Source organism: Sapajus apella, unplaced genomic scaffold (assembly GCF_009761245.1).
Source record: "Sapajus apella isolate SASKATOON/1434 unplaced genomic scaffold, GSC_monkey_1.0 scaffold30, whole genome shotgun sequence".
Lineage (NCBI taxonomy): Eukaryota > Metazoa > Chordata > Mammalia > Primates > Cebidae > Sapajus > Sapajus apella.
In genome coordinates this window covers 24882886-24899579 of record NW_022436970.1, presented here as the reverse complement: position 1 = coordinate 24899579, position 16694 = coordinate 24882886, and the positions used below count along the sequence as shown (strand labels likewise).

General features: G+C 40.7%; 1 protein-coding gene across 5 annotated transcripts in view; it reads right to left on the bottom strand.

Moving 5' to 3' along the window:
- Positions 1-277: 277 nt before the first annotated feature.
- ADNP2 (ADNP homeobox 2) overlaps positions 278-16694 on the bottom strand; it is a 32712-nt gene continuing 16295 nt past the window's right edge. For 4 of the 5 annotated variants that reach the window (XM_032293805.1, XM_032293807.1, XM_032293806.1 and 1 more), the window contains exons 3-4: positions 9834-9923; positions 278-4995 (exon numbers count right to left, since the gene is read on the bottom strand). In XM_032293805.1, coding sequence (XP_032149696.1) covers positions 1816-4995; positions 9834-9923 — 3270 coding nt within the window. In that variant the 3' untranslated portion in view covers positions 278-1815. The remainder of the gene's footprint in view (positions 4996-9833; positions 9924-16694) is intronic. The other variant, XM_032293809.1, reaches the window with a different exon arrangement.

The window sequence follows — 16694 nt, the reverse complement described above, 5'->3', positions numbered from 1 at the left end:
ACTCTGAACACAGCCACAGGGAAGGAAACTTCGCAGCACCGACACCCCAGTTACACACCTTCTTTGGCACTTTGGGTGCTATCAGTATAGATTCATCAGGACGCTCTAGTCACACCTATTTTGTGACCCAGTAATTAGGCATTTTAGGGTTACGTTCTTATTTTCACACAAATGATAAGTAATGTTTTTCAGAAAATAAATGTATCTATTCCCATACTGAGGTCATTCCTATGATTCACAATAATGTTTTAACTTTTAAAAGAATTAAACAGTTCTATTTGCAATGGTGTAACAAACTTTAATTCAAAATAGACACTCTGAAAACAACAGGTAAAAAAAAATAATAAAGTTCAACAAGCTCTCTTTGAATTTACAACAGAGTACACCAACAATCACAGACCAGTTTCACAACTGCCTCAAATGTGCACAGTATAGCAATTACATGCAAGTATTATATTTTTTAAAATCCACATCGTAACATCATGTTTCTGAGAGGCTGTCACATCCTCCAAATATTTCTACCTAAAGTAAAGGGATTCCTCTGCTGTATATCACCAGAAATATGACTTACGGTCTAAACTGGCTCGTCTCCATGACTGGTTCTGGTGCTTTAAGTCTTTTTTATATCGTGTGGGGGAAAAACGAGGTTTACCATCCACAGGACAGTGACAACAATGGAGATTCTTTAACAATATGCTATCTCATCCACCCAGACACAGCTTCCTGCCTGAACCAGACAGAGAAAAGCCCATTTCCCTACCAAACATGACCTTCAGAAAACGTGGTCAAAGACTTACTGTACCAACCATGGAGACTTAGATCTCAGTCTGCAAACTTCGCCATGTCCCCTGAAAATCTATGCTACAATTGAAGTTAATATCCATACTCAGGGGCAATAATTTTATTCCTGAGTATCACAGTCCTTCCCTTTCACTAGTTTATGAGTAGTTAGGTTAGGAGAAGAGTTTTTGGGTGTATTTTTTCAATGTTTATTCTAAAGGCACTAAAAATTTATTGTTTTACCTCTGAATGGAGAAATGACTTACTAGCATATCAAAAGAAGGGGAAAATCTACACTGAAAAATATTTCTGCATCTACAGAATAACTTTGTAAAATAACTCTTGAATTTATGAGCTACATACCAGCATACCAGATGTCAGATTCAGTCTATTTTTAACAAATAAAAACATTTGATTTTCTATGAGTTACGGTTAAAAGAAAAAAAAGGCAGCTATTAGGACAAGCCTAAAAAAATATAGAGCAAAATTATAATCTATAAGCAAAGATTTGACAAAGAAATCAGTGTAAGTTAATGCAATGCATCCTCAAAGAGCCTTATACATCACAGGGATTTGTACCCACATCTCTGAACACTCACTGTATCATCTGCTGCTACAGAGAAAGCTGAAGGAGATTGATGCTTCCACTTGCAGTTAAATCAAGTATTCTGAAAAAGGCTGAAATTTCCTTAAATGAAAAAAAAAATTATTTATAGATTTCAATTTCTTATCATATGACACTGACACTACTGGGAAAACAAGGCGTGCATAAAATATCAAAAAATTTCATTTACACGACAGAGAAAAAAACCTGAAAACAACTGTTACAAATCAAACTGCAGGAAACAATAAATGTGAAATAACTACTAGATTCCTGGTAATAGGGGTCTCTCCAGCACCTGAAATAACTCTGCAGAGCAGCACAGCAACCACTGAGGTTGATTCACCAACACAGTGAGGAAAACACTGTGAAATTTCAACTGAAGAAAATCTATCTACTACTTTAGAGTTACTTTTTTTTTTTTTTTACAAGTTTTATGGTTCATACTCAAAGTTCAATCTGTGTTTAACATTTTTAAGTTCAGACATATCAAAGCCTAAAAGTACAGAAGGCTTGTGATTTTTTATTGCTTTCATGCAAATGTACCTTCTTTTTCCAAAAAATGAAGCCACATCAATTTTCCACACCCAAAAGAGTGAGGATAACAGTTCCATTTCCTTTTTACTAGGATATGGTTTCTTATGGAAATAATCTTTAAGAAATTGTTTCTTTTCCTCATAAGAACGGCCTTCATATTTTTTAGGGTCTAATGCTAAAATCTGAAGAGCCTCATCCTTGACAATCGGTCCCTCGGTTCTGCTTTCATTCCTTTGTCTTTTAAAAGGCACAACACTCGTCATCTTTTCTGGACCTGGGGCTGCATCAGCATTTAGGATGGGAGGCTGCTCCTCCCTGTGCCTCTGGTCTTCAGCCCCTAAGTGGCCATCAGGCAGTTTTCTCTTAACAGAAAAACTGGAATCATGTATCACTTCACCATTGACTAAAAGTAGTTCACTGTTCTGAATAAAATCTGGCTGGACTTGAAGGTCTGAGCTGCTGTCCTTAGGAGCACTTCTGCAGCGCACCAAATGGACAGCAATGGCAGCCAGGGTCATGTTTCCAGTGTAGACCCCACAGCAGTGGATGCACTTGAAGGCGGGAGACTTCAGGACCGTGTGGACTGTGGGCATGATGTGGTGCCTCTCCTTCAAATGCAGCTCGTAGGCCTCAGTTGTCACAAAGGGGCCAAAGCAAAAGGGGCAGGTGGACACTCGCTTGCCAGTGCTCCCAGGAGTGCCCTCAGCCTGAGGCCTCACCTTCACATACACAGGCACCAGTGACTTGGAGTGTATCCCAGCCAGGATTGCCAAGTAGACTTCCCGCTCCCCAAGCTTCTCCTTTGGCAATATGGTAATGAAATCAAGGTGGGGAAAGAGCAGGTTGCCATTGGCGTCAACATCTAACTGAAAACCTCTGTTGCTATAATCCATGGGTAACTTCTTCTTCCCCAAGTGCCTATTCCTGCTGTGCTCTGAAAGACCTTTGATATCATGGAAGGTACATGGACAGAACAAGCACCCCAAGCCATGCATCAGCAAGTGGTGTATAAGCTCGTCCTCAGAGACCAAGCATTTACAAGACAGACATCGCACCGTTTTCTCTCTCATCCACTTTAGAAATGGTGCACATGCTGCCAGTTTTTCAGGCTCAAGTTTCTCACCAGATTTGGACTCGCTGTGCTTATGTGCCACCTCCATGTGGACCTGGTAGACATTGGATGGAAAGAGCTCGTTGCAGACAGGGCAGGTCTTCCACTGCTTGGCCTGTTTCAGCGCCTGGTTTGTGTCTGCTGCAGACGAGGAAGCCTGAACAAACACACTCTGAGCAGCATTCACCAGCACTGGAGGAGAGGGCATGCCAGGCATGGAACTGGCCATTGGTGCAGCGGTGCCTGACGGCAGGAGCTGGATGGGCATCTGGGGCGGAGCCACAGTTGCAAGGCCGCCAGGGGGAACCGGCAGAGTGACAGACACGGGGGCCAGCGTGTAGGTCGGAATCCCATTCACTTGTTTCCCTGTAGGGATAAGCTGTCTAAGAATAGAGCCTGATGTTAGGAAAGCGGTGTTCTGTGAAGCGCCAGGTCTCACTGGCTGGTTCACAGGCAGAATGTTGGTGCTGACAGTCTGGTTGAGTTGCAGAACCCCAGGCCTCACTGGCTGGCCCATAGGAAGAACTCCTGACATGACAGGCTGACTAAGCTGAAGAACCCCAGAATTCACACCCTGGTTTACAGGCACAACAGCTGAGGAGGAAACTGACTGGTTGGGAGAAAGAAGCCCAGATGGGACCACCTGGCCTGCAGCAAGAACCCTCAATGGGGCTGTCTGGCCAGGGGGAAGAACCCGTGATGGAGCTGTCTGGCCAACAGGGAGCACCCCTGATTGGACCATCTGGCCAGGAGGAAGAACCCCAGAAGTTGCTGTCTGCCCAGGGATAACCCCTGCAGGAGTCATCTGGCCTGCAGGAAGGACCCCAGACGGGACCGCCCGACTCACAGAAATCACCCCTGGTGAGACAGCCTGCAGGACCCCAGGGGGGACAGAGGGACTCACAGGAAGAACACCAGGCCCAACAGGTCTGTTTATGGGCCCCACAGGCTGGGCAAGGGGTAAAACCCCAGGGCGGACAGTCTGATTTATGGGGAGGACACTAGTTCCAACAGACTTATTGATAGGTCCAACTGGCTGACTCAAGGGCAACACAGGAGGATTCACAGGCTGATGAAGTGGGACCCCGTGAGAAAGAAAGACAGGCTGAGGTGCTGGGGGCTGCAGGGTGAGGCTGTTCTGGCCCACGGGCAGAGGACTGGAGACCAGGGTCATGTGAGATTGGCCAGCAGCAGGCGGGGAATGAGTGAGGCTTCCAGGGGCACCCTGGGCCACAGTCACTGGCTGCCCGGAGGCTGGGCTTGGACTGTTCTGTGGCAAAGCAAGATGAAAGCAAGGAGGCGGAGCTGGAGTGCTTGGAGCACTGCCATTTGCTGCTGCAGCCAAATGTGCTGCTGGTTTTGGAGCAATGTGTGTTTGCTTCAAGAGTCCAGTCCTCTTAATATGTTCTGAAATCACAGATCTAAGCTTATTCTCCAAATCTCTGTGTATGTCTGATGTCAAAATGTGATACATTAATGCATCCTGGCTGCTGGCATTGGCGTTGCACTTTTTACAGTAGTATTTGTCAGGTGGTGGGATCTTCTCTACAGAAAGAGTATCATCAGTTTTCGGTTGCTCACCCATTTCCTCAGTTCGCAGGCCAAAGTAGGAGTTAATTAAGTAGTGAAAATGGGCGACCAGCACATGCTTCTTCATGCTGTAGTACAAAGTGTTTGAAAAGTTACATTTTAGACATGTGAAACTTATCACATCACTCCTAGATGACTTAGTTTCACCTAAAATGTTCACTGTGTAGTTCTGGACTTTCCGGACAGGCGCATGGAACATTCTGAAGTGCCTTCCCACAACTTTGGGCTGAGATGCAAATACACAGTTTGGGCAAGGGATCACTAGCTCTTGGTCAATTTCATCTTCATGGTAGCGATGTAAATGATTTTTGAATGAAGTAAGCACCTTTGTAGAGTATTTACAGAGGCCACAACAGTATGGCTTTGTTCGATATCTCTGTTAAAAGAAATGAAAGTCTTAAGCATAGTTGAATAAACTGTCAGATGTCAACCTTCCACAGTCTCTGAGGATTTGATCCCTTTTCTTCTAATGTGCTAGGCATTTAACCTGACTTAGTGTTTCTAACCCAGGGATTGGCAAGCTTTTTCTGTGAAGGGCCAGAGACTGAATATGTCAGGACTGTGGGCCATACAGTACAGTCTCTGTGGAAAGTACTCAGCATTGACATTGTTGTACAAAAGTCCCCAAAATAATTTTTAATTTATGTTCCAATAAAACCTTATTTATAGACACCAATTTGAATTTCATATACTTTCCACATGTCACAAAATAGTATTGTCATTTTTTTCTTAAACATTTAAAAGCCCAACAACTATTCCTTGCTCATAGGCTACACAGCTCATGGGTTAATTCATACAAATATAGGATTTGGCCTACAACTCATAGCTTGCTGACCCCTGTTTTAAGTCATCTACTAAAACCACAAATATAATTATTTAGCCCTGAATTTTGAATTATTAATAACAGCATTAATCTTAAAAGTTTCATTAATTTTCTACAACAAAAAGTTATTTTCTCCCCCTCATCCCATTTCTCTTAATTCCAATGTTCTTTTTGCTCCAAATTCTAAAACCTCTGGAATTTATCTACAACTAGCCTAGCTTTCAAACTGTTAAACCCATCATTACTATCTTTTTATTTCCCCCATTTCTAGAGAAGGTAGGAGTGAAATGGACAGTGTTTGGCCCATGCAGGTACCCAATAAACTATCTGATAAACAGTAAAGAAAGTCTGACTAAGCCTAAACTCACACTATGGATGACCCTAAGATAAGGGTAGGGCCACAGAATGCAACACTGACCATATGGAATTTCTATTTAAGGCACATTTCAGGGAATTTAACAAGTTCAGGGTCTAAAAACAGACATTCATACAACCGGGTACAAATCTGTTCTAACATCCGGTAAGACTTGCTGGTTTGCAATAACTTGAGAGCACACTGAAGTCTTTGGTGTCATGACAGAGTCTTGAGAACCCAGAGCTGGTGAACCACAAAACACCTGCACCCCAGTTCCACAAACTAGGAAGCTAAGACCTAGCTTCATCTAAGGCCCAAGAGTTGGCTGTGCACCATCACAGTGATCAAGGGTTAATTCTCATCCCTTCCTAAATCTGTGTGCTCATTATCACTCACACACTCCCATTCTACATTTTTTTTTCCACTCTGTCACTCAGGCTGGAGTGCAGTGGCGTGATCTTGGCTCATTGCAACCTACACTTCCCGGGTTCAAGCGATTCTCCTGCCTCAGCCTCTCAAGTAACTGGAACTACAGGCATGGGCCACCACACCTAGCTAATTTTTGTATTTTTAGTAGAGGTGGGGTTTCACCATGTTGGCCAAGGCTGGTCCCGAACTCCCGATCTCAAGTGATCTGCCCAACTTTGCCACCCAAAGTGCTGGGATTGCAGGTATGAGCCGCCACCCCCGGCCTCTTCAAGATTTTGCCATCCTATCTCTTCCCTATTCATGTAGCTTTTCCTCTTGGGTCACAGATCAGAAAAATTATCCAAACACATTACTGTCTTATCAGCAGTTCACAAAATCTTAGGTTCTAGTACTTCTGGTAGGATATATAATAAGCCTAGGACAATAGCTACAACACCAGACCACATAGACTAAAATAAAAACCTATTTCACTGATTCTAAGAGACACATTTTTTCATATTTTAACATCTCTGAAATCTGGAAGTTCCTTTCAACTGATCGTTCATATTGCAACATAGTTTAAGTTTCACTTGGTTTTATGAGTGGTTCATTAAAACTGGTGAGTTTTATACTCAATGAAATATAGTACTGAAAAACTGTGTGCTCCAAGAAAACTATATGCAATGAAAGAACTGGCAGAAATTATTGACAACGGCATGTTAATATCTGTCAGTGTTGAATAACTGTTTGGGTTAGGCAGATATTTCTTAAACGTGACACTAAAAACATGGTCTACAAAAGAATGATAAACTGTATTTCATGAAAATAAAAAAGTTTTTCCTCTTTGAAAGACAGTATTGCAAACCACCTATCTAATAAAGGATTTATCTCTATCATATTTGTTGTAGGCCTGCTCAAATCTCAATATAAAAACAAACTAGAAAGCAAAAGACCCAAATTTTTTTTAAAGGGGCAAAAAAATTGAACATTTTACCAAAGAAGCTATCTAGATGTCAAAAAACAATGAAAACATGCTCAACATCATTAGGCACCAGTGAAATGCAAATTAAACCAAAGGATCATCTATTAAAATAAGCTCTCACACTGCTGGTAGGAAAGTATTAATAAAATGGTACAATCACTTTGGAAAATGGTTTGGCAGTTCATTTATATAGATAAATATATATTCACTTACGATACCACCCAGCAATCCCATTCCAAGGCATTTACCCAAGAGAAATGGAAGCACATGTTCACATAAAAAGCCTGCATGTGAAAGTTCTAGGACAGTGACTGTTATGGTTTGGATGTTTGTCCTCTCCAAATCTCACTGGGAAATGTGATTCCCCATGTTGGAGGTGGGGCCTGGTGGGAAATAACTGGATCATGGGGGTACTTCCCTGAAGAATGGTTTAGCATCATCCCCTTGGTGATGAGTGAGTTATCACTCCTTGAGCTCTCACAGTTCTCATACTCTGAGAAGTATAACTTAGTTTCACCCAAGACTTGGTTTTTTAGTACCTCCCACTTCTCTTGCTCCTGTTCTCATCATGTAACTCCCTGCTCCTGCTTCAGCTTACACCATGATTTTAGCTTCCTGAAGAACCTACCAGAAGCAGAGCAGATGTTGGTGCCATGTTGGTACAGCCAGCAGAACCATGTCCTCATTAAACCTCTTTTCTTTACAGATTACTCATCTTCAGGTATTTCTTTATAGCAACACAAAAATGGCCTAATACAGTGACTAATCATAAACAATCTTGAGTGTGAGACATTAGTTCACTGGTAATAGAGGAAGAAGACATAATTAACGAGAAGTGGTGGAGTCATAGTTCTTTGCTGTCAGAAAACAATGATTGCTGACTAGTGTATAATCTCTCCACCACACCTGCATGTTGCTCCTCTAGACTCCCATGGTAAGGAAGTCCCATAGTCACCTAAGCAAGCCTTTCTGCCCTCAAAACCTCAAACTCTCACTTGTTCCTATGAGCTCTTGAGGATCTCACTGTAGTGTGAACCTCATAATCCAACATGATTACACAATTTTCCTGCTGTGTCTCCCTAAATGTCTCTGTTCCTAAGTCCTATGTCCACAGGGAGAAATTAAAGCAGGAAGACCAGTTAGGAAAGACGACCCTAAAACTAGCAGATACCACAGTCTCCATCACTCCAGGCAACAGTGCTTTTACTTTACTCTGACTGTGGTATCTAATACATTCAATTTCTATTATTTCAAATTGTTATTTACCTTTGTTATTTATTCTGTTATTTATATTATCTATTTCTATTATTCTAATATTTCTATTATCTATCTGTTATTAATAACTTTGTTATTCAAATTATTTATGCCTAAGGCCCTATTCACTCCAACAAGAACATAAACTATTTGAGGAAAAGAATCCTAGCGTTACCTCTTTGTACCAAGCACTCAAAAATTGTTAGCTGCTTTGCAGCAGGATTTCAAAAAATGTTTCTTAATGAAAAGTATGTAATTTTATACATACTGCGAATTACATTACAAGGTATTTTAAGAATTTGGATAACAAAAACAATGAGGCTTAAGATTCATGAAGTCAAGATCAGCTAAATGAGGCATCCTGTAGCAGACGCAAGCTATGCTCAGGAGGAAAACTAAATCACAGTGGTTTCAAGGAATCTTGCATCTCATGCTAGAGAGGAGAGTGTTGGGGCAGAAACTGAAAAACGGGACTCAAGGAAAGTGGCTTACAAAAATATCTTTACAGAAAATTCTGACAAAGCACAGCCTGAGCAACACAGTGAGATCCCACCTCTACAAAAAATAAAAATTAAAAAAATTAGCTGGTCATGGCGGCATGCACTTGTAGTCTCAGCTACTCAGGAGCTGAAGTGGAAGGACACTTTGAACCCAAGAAGTTGAGGCTACAGTGAGCTAAGATTACACCACTGCACTCTAGCCCAGGTGATAGCAAGATCCTGTGCCCCCACCAAAAAAAAAAAAAAAATTCTGACAACTAATTACAGAAATATTTTAAAGTACAAATTCCCAAGGCCAGCATGACTTTGACAACAGAAGCTGGTGAGAGGGAACAGCCAAATCAAGTCTGAGATGAGCTGAGTTTGATACCAAGGAAGGTGCTAACAACTGGTAGAAAAGTTGTCCCAGAAACACTTTAATGAGAACTTAGCAGTATGGCTCATGTTTTAGCCTGAATTTGCTTAAAAGTTTGAAGTTTCTAATTACTTAAAATGTTGTTCCTTGATTCAAAAGTCTACATTTTTACTTTAGTTTCTGAAATGAGGATGTACTGTATGCACTTAATGTAGTGGCATTTTGTTTTACTCAGAACAGTTATTAAATCAAACGTCCTTCTTACAGCAACGCCATCTTATAATCAAGGACAAACAACAGTTTCACCATATCACTGTTATCAACTCTGTACTACACAGAAAACTCTCAGGGCATCAGTAACCCTGCCTGACCACATACTGGACTTGGTTTCTTGCCACTTCCCTGAAAGGCTACATTATGCCTCCTCCTCATTCACTCACTAGGACACCCCAATACATGTGATGTTCTTTAGACCACAATTACATTCATTCCTCACTTTTAAGGAAATATGAAAACCAAGTACAAAAAAATACATACCAGTTTCTTTCCAGAAGGTTCCCAGAGAGAAACATCTCCCCATGACGTGTTATAAAAGTATTTCTCTCCCGGATCAAAGCCTTTAAGGTCCTTTTAAAAAGGGAGAAAAAAAGAGAAAGATCATTATGTAAATTCAGAAGATAAAGCAATATTTAATAAGAACCTGATGAGATTACGAAGCCAGGCACAGTGGCTCACACTTGTAATCCCAGCACTTTGGGAGGCTGAAAAGGGTGGATCACTTGAGGCCAGGAGGTTGAGACCAGCCTGGCCAACATGGTAACACTCCATCTCTACTAAAAAATACAAAAATTAGCTGGGCGTGGTGATCCACTGAGACAGCAGAATTGCTTGAACCCGAGAGGTAGAGGTTGCAGTGAGCTGCACTCCAGCCTGGGAGACAGAGCAATACTCTGTCTAAAAAAAAAAAAAAACAACTTATGAGATTACTTGGTACCTAAGAAATCTACATGGGAAAAGAGAAATGAAAGTATGGTCATCCCTCAGTATCCATGGGGGATTGGTTCCAGGACCATATGCAGGCACCACCAAATCCAAGGCTGCTCAAATCTCTTAGATTAAATGATGTAGTTATTTGCATGTAACCTATGCACATCTTCCTACTTACTTTGTTTAGAGAATAATGACAAGAAAACAAGTCTGAAGACGTTCAGTACAGATGCAACCATCCATTTTCTCCCCCAAATATTTTTGACCCACAGTTGGTTGAATCAACAGATGCAGAACCCCTGGATACAAAAGACAGACTATAAAGCTCTCAGCAAGTTTTGACAGAATACCCTTTAATATGAGAACTGAGGAAAAGGTTGAAATAATCCAAGTTAAAATTACAGATTCCTAAGAAATAAAGAGGAGACCTCCCAACAAGTAATTATCTACATCCTTTATATGTATGCAAAGCCTAAACATAAGGATTCCAAAACCCATGTAGCTTCATGAGTACATATAAAGAAACAAAAAAATACATCAAAGTAAAAGAATCTTTATCTTGAACACACTCTTTTTAAACAATACCTTACCACTACTGTTCAATCCATTTGTCTTAGGGAATGAAAGCAAAGTATATTTTTATCTTACTCTTCAAATGTTTTTCAAAGCAATTAAGATCTAGAATGTGTAGAGGGTTTTTTCTCAGAATCAATCATTTTTCACTCAAAAAGTTATACTTGCTACATTAAGAAAATTATGCAAAAGACCTATAGTGTAGACAAGGGTGTTAAGGAAAACCTCACAATCAGCTGAAAGAGGCAGTAGTGTGAGAAACAGTGCATATTAGAGACTCTCAGGGGCAGGTAAACACGGAGAGAAGAGGAACAGGTAGGTCCTGGAAAGGGGTCCAGAGGCCAGAAATGCATGAGCCAAGACCTCCCACAGCAGCAGCATCCTCAGAGCAGGGGTTCAACAGCTAACTTCCAAAGCCTGTTGGCAACAGGTGGGGAACGGAGGAAAGGTAGAAGGAAGACCTCCACCTTGCATGCAGGTAAAATGGCCTAAGACAAAATTATTACAAGGTCCACAGAACAGTAATCTACCTCATCCTTTTGTAATCATCACTAACTCAACCCTCAAATATTTCCTTTTGGGCTCTGGGGCCAGATGGGATCCCAACCTCACAGAGTTTCACAGCTGAGAAACACAGATATTTTTTTAAAAATTTTTTCACAAGAAATTACTGTCTTTCATGGATGATAAGTGCTATGAATAATAACAGTGAAGTAAAGGAGTATAAAGCAGAGAGTTCCAACTGTGTCTGCCTGACCTGAGCATGATGTGGGAGGTGGGGGGAGGGGGGAGGGAGGGGGGTCCAATATGTCAGGGAGGGGACAGGAGAGAGAAACAACAAGGCCTGGGGCAGAATGCTGATAAAGTGTAGGGCAGCAGAGGGTTTTAAATAAAACTGTTTTAAAAAGTGAAAATCGGACACTAAGTGAGAAGGTGTACAAGAAAAACATTTTCCATTTCTCGTTAAAATTTTAACGTCCGTGTGGCCCAAGATTACTTTTTTTTCTCTTAGTTGAAAGAAGTAAAAATCTACTCGTTTTGCTCTCAGCTACTTCCCAACGCATGTAGAAGCTTTACCTGTGCAGCACAGCTGACTCGCTTAAAACTGTATTAAGAAGTGAGGATAAAGAGGTATCGAGTCCATAATCTCATGGTGTGGACAGTCCTGAGAGGTGACAGTGCATTCAGAATTAGCTCATGACGCCAACTTCAGAACCCACAGAAAAGTACAAGTACAAATGTTCAAAGACAAATGAGACAAATTCTCAAAGCATGGGCCCATCCTCACAGGCCCTTTAGTGGAGGAGTCATGACGAAAGCACCAGGAGCACCAGAATGTTATAACATTTGAGCACCAAAAAGACAAATAGCTATAGAAACCCTAACACACGAAGTCACAGGAGAGTCACAGAAATACCAAGAAACTCAGAAAAAAATGAATTTCAGGAATCACCACTTGGAAAGGTTAACTAACTGCTCACTTTGAAAAGTGATAGCTCAAAAGAAAGGAGAAAACTATCTGGCCTTTCCCAAAGGCACTGTATTTCAGAGAAGCCAAACAGTCCCAACTGCTGAGTAAAACAAGAGTTTACAGAAGAATGTCTGCTAACAATCTACAAGTGATTGTTAGCAGACATTCAGAAAGACCTCATTCACAGCAAAGCCCCCAATAAAACTACCTCCTAGGACCAGGGTTCTCAAGGGGTGTTAAACACATTACATTTTAGTCCACAAAAAGAATGTAATGCACACAAAGACCAGACTGCCGTCTACTGTAGTGAAGCAACAAAATGACTGGAGTCCCTGCAGTGACAAGAAGCACAGAACATCATATATTATATATTCTAACCCAAAATGTTTCACTTGAATCAACGGGGCCTTTCAGTAGAACATCTCATTTAAAAGAAGCTCGGAGACAGGGAACTAAGCTAAAACAACACTACGAGGAAGTGCTAGACAGATCTAGAAGGAGCGGCATCTCTGCAGGACAAGAGGCTGGTGTGGCCAACAGTCAGGGAAAGCACTGCAAACCCGACCACTAGGTTTAACGGTCCACAATGAATCCCAGCTTACACAAACCAAGTGTAAAAAACGTCCTGGTAAAACCGAAGAAATCTGAGTATGAACTGGGTATTAAATAAGATGAACATGTAATACGTGACAAGACAGAGAAAAATGAAAAAAGCAAGTGATAAAATAGCTAATCAATACAATCTCAGGGTAAGAACAATAAACATACAGAAAGAAAAGGCTAAACAATACATGTTAATGGCAGCAATCTCTGAATGGTAGAAAAGTGACATTTTAAATTTCATTTTCTAATTAGAAATGGTTACCTACATTTTCTAACATTCATGGTTTATTGTATTGTTTTTATAACAATCATTACTTTTAACATGAAAAAAGTTAAGCTACAGAAAGATAGTTAATACAATTGCCTTCAACTCTACACTAGTACATGGCTTACTAAGTCAATTCAGAACTAACAAGAAAAAGAAGTTATTATAAAGATTTATTTATTTATTTATTTATTTTACATGAAGTCTGGCTCTGTCTTCCAGGCTGGAATGCAGTGGCCTGATCTCAGCTCACTGCAGCCTCCGCCTCCAGGGTTCAAGCAATTCTCCTGCCTCAGCCTCCCGAATAGCTGGGCCTACAGGTGGTGCCACCACGCCTGGCTCTGGCTAATTTTTCTATTTTTAGTGGAGATGGGGTTTCACCATGTTGGCCAGGATAGTGTTGATCTCCTGACCTCATAATCCACCTGCCTCGGCCTCGCAAAGTGCTGGGATTACAAGCATGAGCCACCATGCCTAGCCAAGTTATTACAAAGATTCTTACTGAAAATTAGGTTATTTTCAAAACGAACTACCTTAAAAGATGAAGTATACAACACACATGTCCTTTATTCTGGCTCTAACAAAGAGCAAAAATATTTGAAACAAAGAAAAATAAGCATAAACACTAGGAAATACAAAGGAACTTTAAGTACATCTTAAAAATCAGCACACACAAGAATCTAAGCCCAATTAAAAGATGCTGCTAGAGTGGGAGAAATGAAGAAAGATGGCTGGAATTAAGAGCCCCACAGCAATTATGAAATCATTATCACCTGATAGAAAGCAAGAATTCACCATTTTAAAATAGACAAAAGAAATAAACTATGATTAAAAAGGGGCATTCCACAACACTGACCTTGTGATAAATTTACACAAAGTCTCCTGAAGACTTTTTCTGAGCACTGATGCTCTCATGTGAGAAAACCAGTGGGACTTTTCCACTGGATCACTAGTGGGAACTAGTGAAAGGAGAAGGTAAAACAATTGTCAAAATGCCAGAGAGTCCACCGGGAGAGGGGAATGACCCCTTAATACAGGGACATGAGTCAAGCCCTCACAACAAGGTCTGTCTTCACAGTCCCAGGCTGCCCCGACCCACCCTAGCAATGCTTAAAAATTCCAAGTGTCACCAGGCGCGGTGGCTCACGCCTGTAATCCCAGCACTTTGGGAGGCCGAGGTGGGTGGATCACGAGGTCAAGAGATCGAGACCATCCTGGTCAACATGGTGAAACCCTGTCTCTACTAAAAATACAAAAAATCAGCTGGGCCTGGTGGCGCGTGCCTGTAATCCCAGCTACTCAGGAGGCTGAGGCAGGAGAATTGCCTGAACCCAGGAGGTGGAGGTTGCGGTGAGCCGAGATCGCGCCATTGCACTCCAGCCTGGGTAACAAGAGCAAAACTCCGTCTCAAAAAAAAAAAAAATTCCAAGTGTCTTAAACATGTTGTAGAACAAAGCCCAAATATATTTAAAGGAAACCACAAAATCTAACACCGATAAAACTCAGTGTCCAGCATGCAGTCAAAAACTGCCAATCAAAAAACAAAAAACAAAAACTGCCAGTCATACAAAGCAGCAGAAAAATAAGGCCCAAAACCAGGAGAACAAGAAATTACAGAAAATATAATGCAACGAAAGAAGTGGAAGAAAGTGAGATAGTAAACTAAACTTCGATGAATGAAAAATGCACTATCTATCATGAAAAATACATTGCATGGAATTAGGAGCAGATTAGATGCTGCCAAAGAAGACTGGTAAATCTGAAGACAAAGTAAGAGAAATACCCAAAATGAAAGAGAGAATGGGGGAAAAAAAACTGAAAAAACTCCAACAATGGCATCAATGAGCCGTTGACAACATCAAGGAGCCTAATATACAGGAGGCCCCCTTATCTGCACAGGATATGTTCGAAGACCCCAGTGGACGCCTGACACTGTGGACAGTGCCAAATGCTACACAAACTACGTTTTTTCCTATACAGACATACCTACAATAAAATACAACCTATAAATTAGGTACAGGTAGATATTAACAACAACAAAATAGAACAATTGTAATATACAGTAATAAAAGTTATGTGAATGTGGTCTCTCAAATATCTTTTTTTTTTAATCGAAGTCTTGCTCTGTTGCCCAGGCTAGAGTGCAGTGGCACAATCTCGGCTCACTGCAACCTCCGTCTCCTGGGTTCAAGCGATTCTCTTGCCTCAGCCTCCTGAATAGCTGGGATTATAGGCACCAACCACTGAGCTCAGCTAATTTTTGTGTTTTTAGTAGAGACAGGGTTTCACCATTTTGGTTAGGCTGGTCTCGAACTCCTGACCTCGTGATCCCAGCACTTTGGGAGGCCAAGACAGTCACCATGGTTGACTGTGGAAAGCAAAACTGAGGATACGGGGGAACTACTGTATGTGTATAATTGAGTATCAGGGACAAAGGAGGGAGGGGAAGCAAAACTAGTTGAAGAAATTAAGCCACAAAATTTTCCAAATCAGATGAAAACTATAAACCCGCAAATTCAAGAAGCTCATCAGACTCCAAGCAAAAGAAACACAAAGAAAACCAAACCAAGGCACATTATAGTCAAAGTGTTAAAAATACAAAGGAACAAAAATGACAGAAAACATTGTTTGAAAAAATGCCAGCCAGAAAACAATAGAGTGAAATCTTTAAAATATTACAAGGGAAAAAGAACTAGAATTCTACACCTAGCAAAAATACCTTCCCCTTCCTTAGAGAAAGACACAGCCTTTTTAGAGAAAGTATAGTGAGTTAATTAAGCATATCGCGCTACAAAATATGAAGTCCTTCAGGAGACAGAGGAAATGACTCAAAATGGAAACAGACATCTACAGAAAGGGATGAAGAGTATCATCAATGACATGTAGATCAACATTTTCTTTTTTACTGTTTAAAATAAAAGTAACAACACATTGTAAGATTTCTAACATGTGCAAGAAAAATAACAACAACAGAACAAAGGCTGGAAGAAGAAATTAAAGCATACCACTATAAGGTTCTTATACTATAGATGAAGCATAGTACATTAAGAAAGTCAGAAGAAAGATGTATAGTTAGTAAGCCAATATGGAGATAAAATGGAATCATTAGAAATATTCAATCCAAAAGAAAAGTGGAAAATAAAGAACAGATGAGACAAGTGAAAAAACCAAACACCAAGATTGCAGATTTAAAAATCAGCCATATCAATTATCACATTAAATAACAAGGACTGGCAAACTTCTTCTGTAAAAGGCTGGTTAATAATAGTTTAGGCTTTCCTGCCTACAGAGTGTCTTACACAATTCCTCAATCCTGCCACACTGTGCACAAAAGCAGCCTTAGACAATATATTAAACTAATTAGAATAGCTTCTCCAATAAACTTTTTCTAATTTAAAAAAATTTTCTTGAGACAGGGTCTCACTCTGTCACTCACACTGGAGTGCAGTGGCATAATCATGGCTCATTGCAGCCTTGAACTCCTAGGCTCAAAGGATTC